This window comes from Anolis sagrei, chromosome 1 (assembly GCF_037176765.1).
Source record: "Anolis sagrei isolate rAnoSag1 chromosome 1, rAnoSag1.mat, whole genome shotgun sequence".
Taxonomy (NCBI): Eukaryota; Metazoa; Chordata; class Lepidosauria; order Squamata; family Dactyloidae; genus Anolis; species Anolis sagrei.
Window position 1 is genome coordinate 67,694,989 of NC_090021.1, and position 16,335 is coordinate 67,711,323.

Genomic DNA, 16,335 nt, shown 5'->3' on the forward strand with positions numbered 1-16,335 from the left:
AAGGAGCTATCTGTATTTTGGGGCTAAAAAGCCCGTGGTATGGTAGAAAGGACACTGCACAGGGCAATGTGTGTTACCGCCTTTTTTGCCATCTGATGGAGGGGAGGCAAAGAGTGCCAAAGCACCCTCTCCTGCTCTCTGTGTGATGAGGACAGAAGGGAGGGTGAAATATGATGAAATGGGATAGCTCTTTTGGGCCATGTGAAGAGGTCCTTAGTAATAGTTCTGTCTTAACCATCTTCCAAAAAGGCTATTGTTTTACTTCAGTCACAGTCATTTGCAACAGTTTTCTGTGATTCTATGAACAGAAGGAAATGAAAGAATCCTTTGTAATAAAGTCATCTTATTTCATTGCAGAAAATTCTACAAAAATGGGATTGTGCTAATGAGAAGGCTAGGTAATAAAATGCATGGTTAGAAGCGATTATGAAAATGTAATGGGGTGAGAGAAGTGATGGTATAGAGCCCTCTATGACTGCAGTTATGGCTCTGTTCCTGATGCTTTATTTCTTCTGGCTTTCTCTTTCCAGTTTGTCTTCTGCCGTGAATGTAAAGAAGAATATCATGAAGGCGAATGTCTCACTCTCTTCGAAGCTCAAGGAGTCACAGCTCAGAAGGTATTCGGCTCCATATTCATAACATTTAAATGGCATCCCATTGAAAAATTAGCTCTGAACTAGCTCAAGAAATATTTGGATAAATATAATCAAGTGTAAAAACAGTTATTATTCTCAAACTGGAGGTGAATGTGGGTGGTTGCAGGGCAAAAAAAAAAAAAAAAACCTTGGATGAATGCATGATACTCCAGGTCAAGGATCCTGAATTAAGTGAAAATAATACGTAGAGTTTCTGAAGTTTTAGACTCTGGAGATCTGTAACGTTGTACCCTTTTTGCACATTCACAGTTGCAGATGCACATCTGGCTCAGCCTCAGTGCTATAAATAGAAACGTATTTGTAATTTCAGGCAAGAATGAAGACGTAGAGTGCTGCAGCCATCAAAACTACTATGATAAATGTGGCAAGGGAAGGAAGGCAAACTACAGGCATTTTTATCCTGTCTGCTTTCTTTCCTGGGTAGCAACTTTAGGGGTAGGAATCTGCGATGCTCTGTTATATTTCATAGCTTTAATTGTACATTAGGAGACATAGCTAGACACAACTACCACCGTCTTCTGTTCGACCCCACCTTTTTCTGAATGTTTAAGCTGCAGCCTTACAAACCGATCCATTTCCTTATCGATGGAGACTTTGAGGAATGACAGACCTGAATCCATCACTTTAGCTCAATGGTTCTCAATCTGTGGGTCCCTGGATGTTTTGGCCTTAAACTCCCAGAGATTCCAACTAAGCATTAGGAAGAATTTCCTAACAGCATGAGCTGATCAACAGTGGAACTCTTTGCCTCGGAGTGTGGTGAAAGACCCTTTGTTGGGAACTTTCAAACAGAGGCTGAATGGCCATCTGCAAGGGATACTTTGAATGTGCTTTTCCTGCACGGCAGGGGGTTGGGCTAGATGGCCCATGTGGTCTCTTCCAACTCTATTATTCTGATTCTGTGATGCCGTCTACTCCTCACAAAGCAGGGTATGGCTTTGACAGCCTCACGGGTTTTTCAATATGTCGAGGAACATTGGGTGCTGAGGAGGGAGAAAGGACATATGGTGGGCACTAGGAATCCATTGGGGTTTGTTTCCAGTATTCTCCTGGAATACCAAAATCTGTAGATGTTAAAATCACATTATATACAATGGTGTAGTAAAATCATGTCCCTTATATCATTGGAACCAAACCCCGATGGATTCCTAGGGCCCACCATATGTCCTTCCTCCCTCCTCAGCACCCAATGTGAAGGTTTGCTTTTGGAGGATTAAATATATATATATATATTCAAACCATGGATGATTGAATCCGTGGATATAAAAGCCATGGATATAGAGGGCCAATTGTATGCACACATATAAAGAAACTTACATGTGTATATTCCTTAGCAGACTATCAGCTTATGTGTGCTGAATCCTTTTACAAGCCACAGATGAGAGATAAAGGTATTGATGTAACAGGGAACGGTGCTGTTATTGATTCATTTGGATTAACGTTGAGTAATATCAATTGTCACTGGATGATAGAAAAGATTCCTGCAAGTTTTCCTAAATGGGTTTGGCAGCAGCTTTTATGCAAGCATTTCCAAGCATCTTGTCAAGGATTTAATGCATATAACCTAGTCCTAGGTTAGGTGATCATAGCAAATCTGGAAATACATAGAACTGTATCAGTTTTTGCACATTCACATTCATTGTATGGTCACTGTAATTTCGATGCAAGCCTGCCCTAGAGATACACATCTGACTATACATCAGATTCTCAAATAGAAACGTATTTGCTTATTCAGTCTTTGTTTGCTGAACCAGACAATATATAGTATTTTAGTCTCACGTTTGTTTGTCTTTCATTATTTAAGAGCTTATGGCCATTATCTATATGCTTCCTCGCTTGCATAAATTTGGGGATTGGGATAAGTAAAGCTGTTAGGTTTTATCTATGCACACAAAAACATATTTGCATTTGCTCACTGAACTTTTCTCATTCAGTAATTTAGAATACTCCTTTGATTTCATGTATTTCTGATATCTTGCCACTTGGTGGCACTGTTTTACTAAAAGAAAGATATAGGATTCTCTTATTCCTCTGAAATGATTACTGTATTCAGTTCATTTTTTTTTCATTCTAAGAAGTACTTCTCTGCAGTCAGTAAATCTGTCTTAATTCTGTTTTATATTTGGGAACAGATTGGGAGCAATCTCCTTTTTGCTTCTAATTAGCAATTGGATATATTTTGCTGTAGATAACATCTAGAAGTCCCCAGTGGTACAGTGGGTTAAACCACTGAGCTGCTAAACTTGTTGACTGAAAGCTCACCGGTTAAAATCCAGGGAGTGGCGTGAGCTTCTGCTGTCACCCTAGCAATTCGAAAATATGCAAATGTGAGTAGATAATAAGTACCGCTCCGGCGAGAAAGTAATGGTGCTCCATGTAGTCATGCCAGCCACATGACCTTGGAGGTGTCTAGGGACAACGCCGCCTCTTCAGCTTAGAAATGGAGATGAGCACCAACCCCCAGAGTTGGACACGACTGGACTTAATGTCAGGAGAAAACCTTTACTTTAGATGACATCTGCATATTATATTTAGTGCTTACTGAAACATTAGCAGCGTTTCCAACACTGAATGCCTCACCTTTTTCAAAAGTTATCTTTGTAGGCACGTCATAAATGTTCTGAAAAGATAGTGACATCATAATTTCTCATTTATTTTCCAATTGTATAAATCTTTATTATTTGTGCCTAAAAATATGTGCTGGGAGAGCCGTCAGCAGAGGAGGGAAGCAGGAGCCATTTTTTCACAATTGGAAATGATGTCACAGTACTTCTGCTTTCATTTTTTGTTGGTTTCTTTTTTTTTTTTTTTTTTTTTGAAAAGGGATATGTAAGGGATTTGGAGGCAAAAACCAACACATTTGCAGTGGCTTTGACCTGTTTTAAACAATTTAGGGGGTGATAGATTGAGGTTTAGGTGTTAGGAGGATTTAGGGGCTGATTTTGGAGCCTGGTGGATCCCATGCAACACATGAGCTATGCGTTTCAAACACCTGATGGATATAGTCAGGGTAGCTAGTGCCCACTGGGTCTGGTAAGACAAAGGACACAATACACAGATCCAACACAGCTACTTCACATCTACTTCACTATCTATGCTCTTATCAAGGAAATAAGACAAAATCCCAATCTCAAATCCAACTGTAGTAGACTCATTACATCAATGGAATTTACCTGAGTGTTCACTCACCAATCCTGGCACAGGTCAAAGGTTCTAATCTGGAGAGAGCGTGGATGAGCTCCCCCTGTAAGCTCCAGCTCCCCGTGCAGGGACATGAGAGAAGTCTCCCACAAGGATGGTAAAACATCAAAACATCCAGGCATCCCCCAAAGTCCTGCAGACAGTCAATTCTTTCACAACAGAAGCAACTTGCAGTTTGTCAAGTCACTCCTGAAACGACCAAAAAAAAAAAAACCCTCACAAATCAACAACTAACTCAGTGGACTGTTCTATTTGGAATGAGCCCTCAGGATATATGCTATTGCTGTGTCTCACTGTAGTTCAGAAGACCACAGTATTATTATATGATTGGTTATCTGGGATGACTTTAAGCTTGCAGTTCTTGTTATTATCAGAAGATGGCAGAAAGCACACAAGTAACAATTATTGTTCAAACTCAAGTGTGCCCTCTACATCCATGGGTTCTGCATCTATGGATTCAACCAAACACAACTCAAAAATATTGGGCGGAAATTCCAAAAAGCAAACCTTTATTTTTCTGTGTTCTGAGCATTATGCTGATGTGTAGACATACCCTGCTTTACCCTTCCACCATTTCACAAATCTTCAAGCCCTTTGAATTCATTTGGGTTGTTTGCAATTTATATAAGGGCTGTCATTTTCCTACACATTTATGTACAATGGAACTTCAGCATTCACATATTTTGTTAGGCATGGGAGGCCTTGAAATCAAACTCTAGCAGATACCAAAGGGCCACTATATACCTGCTATCTCAACTATATACCTGCTATCTTTTTATTGATTAGCAACAGGTATGTACCATTGCAGGTACAGATCACCTTTGCATAGATGGCAATCTTTTGTAATCAGCCATAGCTGGTAGACACAACTTTCGACAAATTAGGAGAATGCCTAGTAGATAATCTGTTCACTTTTTCTATGTATAAAGTAATTTGGCTACAATAGTATTGTGCCATCAATGTAATGATAAGGGTTTCTGACATCTGCAGATATGATACCAAGTAGCTTTTGTGTCCATGCTTCTTTGTTGGTACTGTTACTGTAATGAGATGAGTAAGAATGGGAGAAATAACCACAAGGTTTGTCAGCCCTAATTGTGAAACATCATCATCATCGAATCCTCAAGGGCCAGGGCTTTCCTGTCCTTGGTGTCTATGCCACAGTTTTAAAGGTTAGTTTTAAGCCCATATTAAAATATTTTTTCCTCTCCACCAACATTCTGTTTTCCGTTCTTGAGTTGAGAGTACAGTAACTGCTTTGGGAGATGGTGATCAGGCATTTTGACAGCGTAACCAGTCCAGTGTGATGATGGAGGATCATCACTTCAATGCTAGTGGTCTTTGCTTCTTCCACAACGCTGTCATTTGTCCGCCTGTCTTCCCAAGAAATTTGCAGGATTTTTCAGAGGCAGCTGATGAAATTGTTCCAGAAGTTGAGAGTGACGGTTGTCGGCAACCCACGTTTCGCAGGCATCTAACAGAGTTGGGAGGACAATAGCTTTGTAAACAAACATCTTTGAAACAATTGGCTCATTTTTATATGACAGAAAGAAAAACATCATCAAGATATTGGACTGCTGTTCCCATTATCACTCACTTTTGGCTACGGCATTTGGGAGTTATAGAAGTTATGGTCCAGAAACATCTGGAAAGCCACATATTTCTCCACCTTAATAGCTTTTGTGTGGTAGAGCAAGCAGGGTATGTGAAATATTCTATACACTCCTCTAATACACTCTCTTCTTTTGGTCATACAAAAGATGATCAAAGGTGCTTTAAAATCCATCATTGAGACATAGTTAGATCAAAGTCCACGTCTCTTTCATCTTATGCTGTCCTGGTATGTCTCATATCCATTATCTTCTCCTTTTTCCCTCAGATGGATTTATCTTGATGGCTTTGGCAACTCATTTCTACATGTCTTTGTTTATCACAGTAAAATTCAATCATAAGACACAAATCCAGATGACTAAAAACAAATCCATTTTTAAATAAAGATTGATACCAGATTCTTTGCAACGTGATCTCAGTATACAAGCTTGCATTTTAAGACCATCTCTTATGCATCTTACTCCTTTACTCTCTCTTTCCCTTCTCTCAATTACAGACATAGATATTATTCCCAGTGTATATCACACATTATACAAATCTTTCATGTCTCTGCCATTTGTGGAGATTAACAGTTTTTAATACAAAGATCCAAATGGCCAGGAACACAGTATTGAGTCTGCTAAGAATTGGCATAATCAAGGTCTATTAGCCAAATGGATTTGAAGAAGGGTATGAAAGGACATCCATCAGTATTCTTTTATTAGATTATTTTTTATCATTCCTGACTCACTCTGGCAGCCTAAAATGAAATTGGAAGATTCTATAGTGTGATAATCTACAAATGTAAAGAAGATCTAATAACATATTTACAGGAAATCCACTCGATAGCAAAAATGTAACTTACTTTCAAGGTTATATAAGATATCCTTCTCTTTCCCCTCCTACTATTTTATGCATGTCTGTATGGATCATGGTGTTGGACATACATTTCTAGCAAAGTCCAGCTTTTAACTTCTTTATAAGCAATTTTTACTTTAACCAGACCCATTATATTTATGCCATTTGTATATCTCCTTTCATCCTAGGTTTGTTAGGCACTGTGCAGCAATTTATATCATAATACAAACAATAGTACTCAAAGGCAGAAAGTCATTAAACCAACAAAAATGGATAAAACAATAAAAGTTACAAGAAATTCTTCATTATAATTTTTACAAGGCTCAAAGATCGATTTCTCTCCAAAGAAAAACCCAAATACGGAAGCAATATTTAAAATTTTCAGAATCAAAGTGCAAATCAAGCACAAAAGAAGATTGAAATTCATTTTTAAAGGAATGTGTTATGAAATCATGTTGTCTTCACATTGCATAACGGTCACACTTTTTACCTCATTTTTTTAATAAAAAAAAAGGCTGGGATGAGTATTACACGATGAAAAGAATTGTGCCAGTTTTATGTACAAAAATGGCACCCTCCCCGCTCTAATCAGTCTAGCTAGTTTTACCTCTCCACATGTATTGCTGCACTACATAAAAACTAGCTTCACCCATGTGCCCACCTTCCCAGATTTCAGGCAAGATGCTTCACTCATCCATGCCCTTCAGACATGGCACTTCACACAGCGAAGTCCAAAAACACTGAGTGCCTGAAAGGTGAATGGGCAGGCAAGCGAGTGAGTGAGTGAGTGAATGAATTGATGAATGAAGCATCATGACTGAAAAGCAGGTGAGTAGACAAGATAAGGAGTAAGGGACTAAGTGAATGAAGTGCTGTACTTGAAAGAGGTTGGACAGGCAAGTGAGTGAACTGAAAGAGGCAGGTGGGCAGGTGAAGCTGTTATGTAGTGCAGTGAGGCACATGGAGCAGGAAGCTTAGCAAGGCTGTTTACAGCAGGGAAGCAGTCATCCTCTGCTGACTACACTAGTCATCTGCCAGAAGTACATTGGGGCAATGAATCAAGACAGTGACTATTTTTGTTAGGAAAGCCAAACTCCGAATTTTGGGAACAAAAAAGCAACTATTGAGCAATGGCCACTAATATGTGATGAAATACTATATTGTGGATGAGACATCTGACTACATTAGCCCTGGGAAGAAGTTTAGAATATACTTTGTACTTACAACTAGCTGCAATTTTCTGTTTCATCCAAATTATGAACTGCAGTCAGTTTTAATGGCAATTTGATTCATCCTAACAAGCAAGAACTAGAAACTGTGGTTTGAGCTTGGATTGTCTGAATGAGTAATATTTTAAATTACTCAAGAGTCTGTTGTGGTTAAGATGGAGCATTAAGTCCCAGTGAGCAGAACATGGAAGGAGATGCTTTTGATTCTGTGGCCTTTGCAAAGGAGGAGAAGCAAGGAAGAAATGCCTGAAGCTCATTCACATAGCATTAATTTTTGCTTCTGGCTAGAATCTTGTTGAAGGGATACACATTTCTGCTGCCGTGGAGACTAGGATGCCCACCAATGGCTTCAAACTGCAGGAAAGGAGATTCCACCTGAACTTTAGGAAGAACTTCCTTACAGTGAGAGTTGTTCAGCAGTGGAACTCTCTGCCCCGGAGTGTGGTGGAGGCTCCTTCTTTGGAGGCTTTTAAACAGAGACTGGATGACCATCTGTCAGAGGTGCTTTGAATGCGATTTTCCTGCTTCTTGGCAGGGGGTTGGACCGGATGCCCCACGAGGTCTCTTCCAACTTATGATTCTATGATTCTATGTATAAGTATTCTTACACTTGTACTTTTTTGTTGTGCAATAGATGTATTCAGTTCATGGTTTTATAAATAGTGTTTCATGAGTGTGATAATTTCACAAGAGCCAAGATCCTATTGTAGTCCAGACTAGACTACAGTCATTGAATCGATTGAATTTGCTTTGTTTACAGATTTTGAAGTAACATTCAGTGTGCATTTTCCTTTGCATTGTGGCTCACTGGCAGATAATCAATCAGCTGTACAATGTCAGTACTAAGCAGAAGTGTGGTGCAGCACAATCATCATATAAACTATGTGGATATAGATTGCTTCCACACAAGGTCAATAAGTGATATTGATCCTTTGTTTTCTCCAAGAATGTCACTGAAATATCACCCCTGGCCATAAAGGGAAGTCAATGGCTTTATTGTTTCAAAGTATAGATGAGCAGACTGTGACCAATAGACCACATATAAGCATCTCCCAAGCTTTCAGGTCAAAAGTAAGCTGGTGAGTAGTAGAGGAATCAATAAAACTCTGCATAGCACTTACTCAGAAAACTAAAAGCCTTGTTTGGGTTACAGTCAACTCTGACCCTGTCTTAATGTGACATTTGATTTAATGTGACATTTGACTTATTGGGCATTACTTGATATTATATGTTATCTGGAGTGTGCTTCTTACCAATGCAATACAACAGCCTTTTAGGGGATGCCCCCAGTAAGGTGAGAGTAAATGCCTATCCTGACATAAATCATTTTTTTCAGGAGCAAGCTTGGAGAAAACACCTGACATGTATTTGTCCCAATTCTCCTGATAATTTCTTGTCTCTTTGCAGGGATATGAGGTTGATGAGCATGCAGCCATACAGTCTCGGTGGGAAGAAGCATCCAAAGAAACAATCAAAAGAACAACCAAACCATGCCCTCGCTGCCATGTTCCAGTAGAAAAAGATGGTGGGTTTTATTGAAATGCATCCATGACTCACTCTCACAATGTCAATTTTACTTAAAAGCCAAAAAATGTAATACAGTCAGAGTTATCTCTTGTCCCCTCTAGATTAACTCAGGAGTCTGGTTTGGTTTCTATGCCAGGATTATACTGGAGTTACAACTTTGCTCTCTCCAGATCCAATTTATAATTTTGTCTTTTGTGATTGATAGAGCAACATTGTGACTTTTTGTGTGACTTGCAGCCCATTTCCTAAACATACCATCTTATTTAAAATAATCATAAAATGGTAAAAATATAATTTACATGCCTATAAGCAGCAGACGTGTATTTATAAATGTTTTTAAATAATATGTAAAACAACATTCATACTACTAGGAGTATCTCATGCACAAAACCCAAGCTTAATAATCCATAGGCACCATCCCAGCACTGGATGTCCTTCATTTGTAATACGATGAAAATATTTCTTACCGGATCTCTGGGCTGTTCGTTCTTCTCTGCATTCAGGTGTCCATAGACATTAGCAACATTTCATTTCACTGCTGTACCTCCCTGTGGTACTGTTGAACTTCAGTTCCCCTTAGCAAGTAAATAAAAACCTCCGGTTGTGTCTTTAGCTTACTGTACCATGAGGAATAGTCAAGTATTTTGTTCACTCTACATTTCAAAGGAAGCTGACCTGATCTTGCACTCCCCATACTAAAAGACTGGAATGTAGATACTCCTTCCGCAGCAGCTATGCATTTGTAAAATCATAGGGAATAATAATAGTAAAACTTTATTTATATTCCACCCTATCTCTCCAGGGGGACTCAGGGCAGATTCCAACATACAACGGAAAACATTCAATGCCTCCATAGAACAAAAAAGTACTGACATAATAAAGCACTTATGGCAACCCTTGATAGACTGATAAGACCCATCTCACTCTTTCTGTAATTTTGAGCCAGGTAATGTAGTAACATGGCCATCTTGTCAGAAAGATGTGTCACCCTGTGACAGGTGACAAATGGACTCTTTTTTTATTCTTCTTCAAGCCCAAGAGTACAGCTTACTAGGAACTATAGGAAGTTGCCCATTTCATACATACAGGCACATACATTGGGGATGGTTCAAATAAAACCCATGCAAACAGAGCTCATGTGTATTTTTGTTCTTTATGATTTTGCTAATCTCATTTTACTTATATTCTTATTTGGTTATGGTGTTTCCATTCTTCTCCAGGAGGATGCATGCATATGAAGTGCCCTCGTCCACAGTGTAGATTTGAATGGTGCTGGAACTGTAGCCTGGAGTGGAACAGAAATTGTATGGGAGATCACTGGTTTGACTGACATCCGCCTGAGCCAGCCCTTTGCACAGCCAAGAGTTTATGCAACAAATGAAGTCCTAACTTCCTTTTTTTGCCTACCATATATAATCCATATATATTCAGATAGTATTCATGTTTCCAAGCTTGAAAATCAAACCAGAGGATTGGTGCATAGCCCCTTCCTTCCACTACCACTCACTGGCATTGGCATGTGGTTGCTTCCATTTCAGTAAGGCTGTGAACTTTGAATGTGAACTTTAAAGGAGCTGTCCAAGATGCTGAACCCTATTCCTCACATGAGTTCAGCACCTTAGAAAACTCCTTTGAAGTTTGAACCAAATCTAAATGAAAGTACTCATTCCTGACATGGAAGCCACCAGCTGCCAGTGTTCATTTTTGATCTTCCTCCCATGGGAATACGGGTCATTTTACCAGTGGCAATACTTCTTTTTAATAATTTTTTTCTTTGATCTAAGAGTGGTTTTCTGTAAATATCTTATTCTTCAAATCTGAAATATGAGTAATTGGGGCACTCATGTTTGTTTCAACTATACTGATGTTATATTCACTATCTGGGCTTGTTATGTGTGATTTTTCTATAAAAATTCTATCCTCCCAGACAAATTTTAAGTTCAAAAACTCTGAGACACATCACAGTGGATTTTTGTTTTTGTTTTTGTGTATATGTGCCTGTTTGCTATCTTTCCCTATAGTGTGTAGATTTTTCGCACAATATTTGCTAAGTTGAGTTTTTGGATAATTTGATTGCTCAATAAAATTCTTAAAATATGAATTACGACTCCATGCAAAGTATTATTTCATGTTGCCATGAAAGGCTTCATTAAAAGAATATCTTGCTGTCCTCACCTACTTTGCAAATGATTAATTGGTGAAGTGTGGACTTGAGACTAGAGCCTTGGTGGGCAAAGTCTTGTAAGTAAAAGCCAGAATCTGGATTTGCTTCAGGTTCATCACAAGAGGTTGTTCTGGGTACAATATAGGGTTGCTGATTTTCTTTTTCTTTTTCTTTTTTTTACCTAACTTCTTGTCCAAATTGTTTCTAGCAATTTCATTTCTTTTTTAAAAAAAATGTGGTAATATTTATGCCCAAAAAGCTTCTGCACATAGATATTTCCATGATAGTATGCAGTGTTAGAGGAGTTGCATTTGGGGATTCAACTAGTTTGCTACAGGAATTAATGATGTATTTTTGTGGAATCTGCACCAGGTTTGATGCGTGATCAATGTTATACTTGCCCACGATGGGGACACTAGGATGCACAACAACGTTAGGACAGAACTAGATATGATAACAGCAGATAACTTTTCACCAGACACAGACAATTGCCAAAGAGCTTTAAAGTAGAGTGGGACAAGAGGAAAGAGAGGTTGTTGGGCAGGCAGACAGTTCTGAACCATTCCTCTTCCTGAGCTGTTTTTCTTCTAGTTGAGCTTATTCTGCACTGGAGGAAACCAGACAGGAGGAAAAAGTAGCATGGCTTAAAAAAGTCACCACTCCCTTCTCTCTATTGCCTCTCTTGTCCCAGCTGTATATCTATTGCCAACAAATCAAGTTCACTTCTTCTTCTTTACAGTGAATAATAATAGTGTTGCAATGATGCTATATCAAATAATGAAAACAGTGTTGTTGTGAGATTGCCTTCTCACAGTGATCCTGATTGTGTACAAATATGAGATGGGTCAACTGTGAATTGCCACAAATGTGTGTAAAAGCAGGATGAATTCCATTGAAAGGAGGAGAAGAACTAGAGAGTGTGCACCACTTAAGAAAATGTGTGACAATGGAACCATAAAGTAAAGGATTATGTTGTGGGAAAGAATAAAGAAGCCAGAATATCAGAATGAAACTCTAATTTTTCAACCACTTTGCAAATCCACAGCATAATCCCACAAGATCTCATACAGGTTGCATTGTAATGGACAAAATCTGGCTACCAGTATTAAAAACTCTGAAATTATAACAGTAAATAAAGAACAAAACTCAAACACAGGGGAATTCCAGAGAAGAAATAATCAGGAACAGCTAATCACCTCTCAACAAAGAATTCCCTCAGGCAGTAACAAGGTATACCTAAAAACTGTCAGGCCATCAAATGCTAATTAAGGTGGCCAATTGAAACATTCACACCTAGCTGCAACAGACAAGAGTTCTTTCTCCCACCCTGGACATTTCACAGATATATAAACCCAGTTTTCCTAGTTTCCAACAGACCTATCAACCTCTGAAGATACCTGCCATAGATGCAGGTGAAACGTCATGAGAGAATGCTTCTAGAACATGGTCATACACCCCAAAACACCTACAACAACCCATTGTAAGGGAGTTTGCAGAAGCAGACCTATGTCTCTCTGGCATGAAGGGGAAGATTGCAACAGGGCCCCTGTTTCTTCCTGTCCCTTGGAGATAATTCACAGAAGGGGATGGGACCAATGGTCAGCTGCATCCTAATCAGAGCCCCATTGATCACTTATGGAAATCCAGAATGAAGTATTTTGCACATTTTGATTGGTCCAACAGAGGTATTGGTGCAAGATTGATTTTAGTTCAAGTGAAATGAAGAGGAAAGCTGTTTCTTCAATAGTTTCATCATTGATTCCTGTCCAAAATGCTGTCCCCTTTAAAGAAACATAATAATTAGTGGATGCCAGTAATCAATTTATTTGTGGTATACAGTTTAGAGGATGTTGAACTCAGAAGAAATAAAACTTGCTTTCAGTGATCAATGATGTCTTAAACATAATTAGTCCTTCGTAAAAGGCAACCCCACCATAACTAAGTTACTATATAATATTCTGCTAAATATGTCAATGAAGCCAAATTAATGCATGTCTCCAGTAATGGCTCACTCTCACTTTGTGTCAAGCCGATGGTAAATATCCTGTTTCCCCTAAAATAAGCCATACCCTGAAAATAAGACATAGTGACAGGTGTGGCTATGCAGCGTACATGGTCAGCTCCCTCTGTCAAGTTTTGGTCGTTCTGTGCGTGCTGCAAGCTGAGGCATAGAGGGAGACATAGGAAGTGAAAGGAAAAGTCTCCTCAATAAAGTGAGGAGCAGGACGCTCTGCTTTGGGTATTGTGTGTCCTCAGGGGAAAGACGTGAAGCTGTGGCTGCCATTTTACTCAGCACTGTGGGTCTTTCTCCCCCAGCACCAACCAGCAACAGTCTGTAGGTCTCTCTCGCCTCCCCCTCCCCACAAACACCAGTAAATCTGCTGCTCCCCAGCACTGACCAGCAACAGTCTGTGGGCCTCTCTCACCCCACAGAAATACCAGAGGATAGGAGAAAAGCTTCAGCAAGCAGTCTGCTCCTGGGCCCAGAGAGATCAACCCATAAATGCAGATTGTTGCCATAGTGTTTCTTATTGAGGAAAAATAAATGTAACAGTGTCTTATTTTCAGGGAAACACAGTATATTACACCATATAATCATGTTACTGTGGTGTTTTAGTTTCATGATGTTCTGCTGTAGGATTTAGTCAACTGACTAATCTTTTGATCAAATTCTCTTCGTTTTCAGTTGATAAACCCCTGTATCAGAAGTTATACCTCTATATCTTTCTCTTGTCAGAGGAAGTCAATACACCCCTGTATCTTTCAACTGATACAACTATGTACCTTTCTGTGATCAGAAGAAGCTTTCTTTCTTGGCACTGCTGGTAGTGAAAGCCTCTTGTGGCAATGCTTAACATCTCCAATTAATAACATATTTTTATTAAGCATATTAGCTGAGATTCTGCATGGCTCAGATGGATGAGAGGGTGCTAATGATGACATAAAGAATCATTAAGGTCTTCTCAGTCTTGTTCATAAACAGTAGGATTAGTGGCAAAAATTGAAATGTTGGTAGCAGGGGTAGGTAACTGCAGTGGAGCAGTGGTCAATTCCCCACTCCTCATCGCATCAGTATCAGTGGCATAAGAACGAGGATCCCCAGGAGCAGAGGTACTTAGTAAATAAACACTCAGGTTACAGGAAAGGATGACACCATACTATGCAAAAAGTACAGCCTTCTGTAGAAAGATAGCTTCAGACCACCTGTGCTTCCTGACTAACTGCAATAAACAGATATGCCAGTGACTACACAGTGGCAGTGCATTTAGCATGTCATTCAGTTGAAACCACTCATTTAAAGGTTGGGTACTTTCTCCTAACTTTGGCAGCCTGCACTTTGTAGCAAGTTTCTATCTCTTTTTTTGAACTGGCTGGCAGAGGCGGCCCTAGGTAATTTTCAATGGTAAGCAAACAGTATCCCGCCCCGCCCCCCCCCCCCCTGCCACCACCAATCACTGATATATATTTTCTGTTTGTCATGGGAGTTCTGTGTGCCATATTTGGTTCAATTCCATCACTGGTGGAGTTCAGAATGCTCTTTAATTTTAGGTGAACTATACATCCCAGTAACTACAACTCGCGTATGTCAAGGTCTATTTTCCCCCAAGAGCGTCTCAAGAGCACCCCTGGGCAAAATCAACTATGCTGCAAATGCTTACTTTATGTAATGGGTTGAGCCGCCCCTGCTGGTTAGGTTTGCTTATTTCTGTCACTCTTTTGGAATGACAGAACAGAACTGCATTTATGGCTTGCACCATACCAATGTTGGGTGTTTTTTTTTCTGAGAAAGGTGTCTTTTTAAAAAATCAGAGTACATCTAGGGAAGGCAGGAGCTGAATAGGAACCTCGCCAAAGGCCATGTGCATTCTTGTAAGCAGCAAAATTCTACATCCTTACCAATTCTCTAACAAGAAAGACACTGGAAAATGTGAGGAAGTTATTATAGTCTATGGTGCAAATACCATCCCAGCATGAAGTTTGTGGTTAATTGTTTCGGCAATTGATTAAACCAGAAAATTAAATGAACAATTTCCAGTTTCAAAGTTAGAAATTAAGCTATATTTCATTACCCCTTATAACAAAATTAAAAGGTATATATATCTGAGGCAGGGGGGAACAAAGAATCCCACCGCTGCCACCAGTATAGCAAAATTAGCAGCTGACCATAGGTTAAATATATCAAGGACCGATGTTTCTGGTAGATATGACTGCCACCACCTCAGCTTTTATTGGTCTGAGGAATCAAAAGTGTGAATGTGTTGTAGGTAAGGTGTGTTTGCCCTTAGTTCTTCTATTGCTTCTTCACTGGCTGACTGGACTTTAAAGAGATTTCTATAATTGACTTGACTTAGTTCTGAGGAGATTGACAGATTGAAGCTGACACCAGTTAAAATTGAACTAGAAAAGGTTTATTGAACTTTAAGCAAATATCTACTCATAGAATGAGCGGTACAGAAACTTGATTCAGTTGTAGAGGCTTAGTATACTTAAATCAGGAGTTTCACCGACAATAAAGCTTTTAAAACTGTGAGTTTCCTTAAACACACTGCTCTACTCCTAGAAACAGTATCACTTAGAGAACAGACTCCTATCTGTCTCTCACACAGGGCAATAAGCTCTCTTAAACTTCTCCCAAGTCTAAGAAGATAAGTCTTTCTGTTACTGATCCTCTCAATACAGTAACCCTAGCCCTTGTCTGCTACTTATTCCCTATCCTTAAGGCTCACTTTAAAGCTTTCTTTCCCTGTCAGACTCCTATTTAGCTTCCTCTCCTAAAAATCCCTTCCTTCTGTGTCTGATGTCAAGGCACTTCTCTCCCCCTTGTCAAGAGCTGACAGCCTCTTTCCCTCTCTCAACCGACTCCTCCCCTAATTGCTCTGACCAATCAGGAGTCGGCTTGACTCCTCCTCCTGCTTCTGCCTGTCTTTCAAGATGACAGCCACTGATACTCAGGCTTCAGCCTGGTCGCCTAAAAGGTAGATTTCACTACACCCCTCCTCCCAGTTTACTCAAAATCATTATGTACTAAAGACCTGTGAGATACAATTTCATTTTAAAAAGCTGAATTAGATCCCAGTCTGAAACAATGTGGTTAAAATTGTGTAATTTT

The 16,335-nt window shown here is 39.4% G+C and overlaps 1 protein-coding gene across 2 annotated transcripts in view; it reads left to right on the forward strand.

The window, feature by feature from the left end:
• PRKN (parkin RBR E3 ubiquitin protein ligase) overlaps positions 1–11,162 on the forward strand; it is an 878,318-nt gene extending 867,156 nt beyond the window's left edge. For both annotated transcript variants that reach the window (XM_060753692.2, XM_060753691.2), the window contains 3 exons: positions 531–617; positions 8,942–9,059; positions 10,282–11,162. In XM_060753692.2, the coding sequence (XP_060609675.2) occupies positions 531–617; positions 8,942–9,059; positions 10,282–10,391 (315 nt within the window). In that variant the 3' untranslated portion in view covers positions 10,392–11,162. The remainder of the gene's footprint in view (positions 1–530; positions 618–8,941; positions 9,060–10,281) is intronic.
• Positions 11,163–16,335: the final 5,173 nt, after the last annotated feature.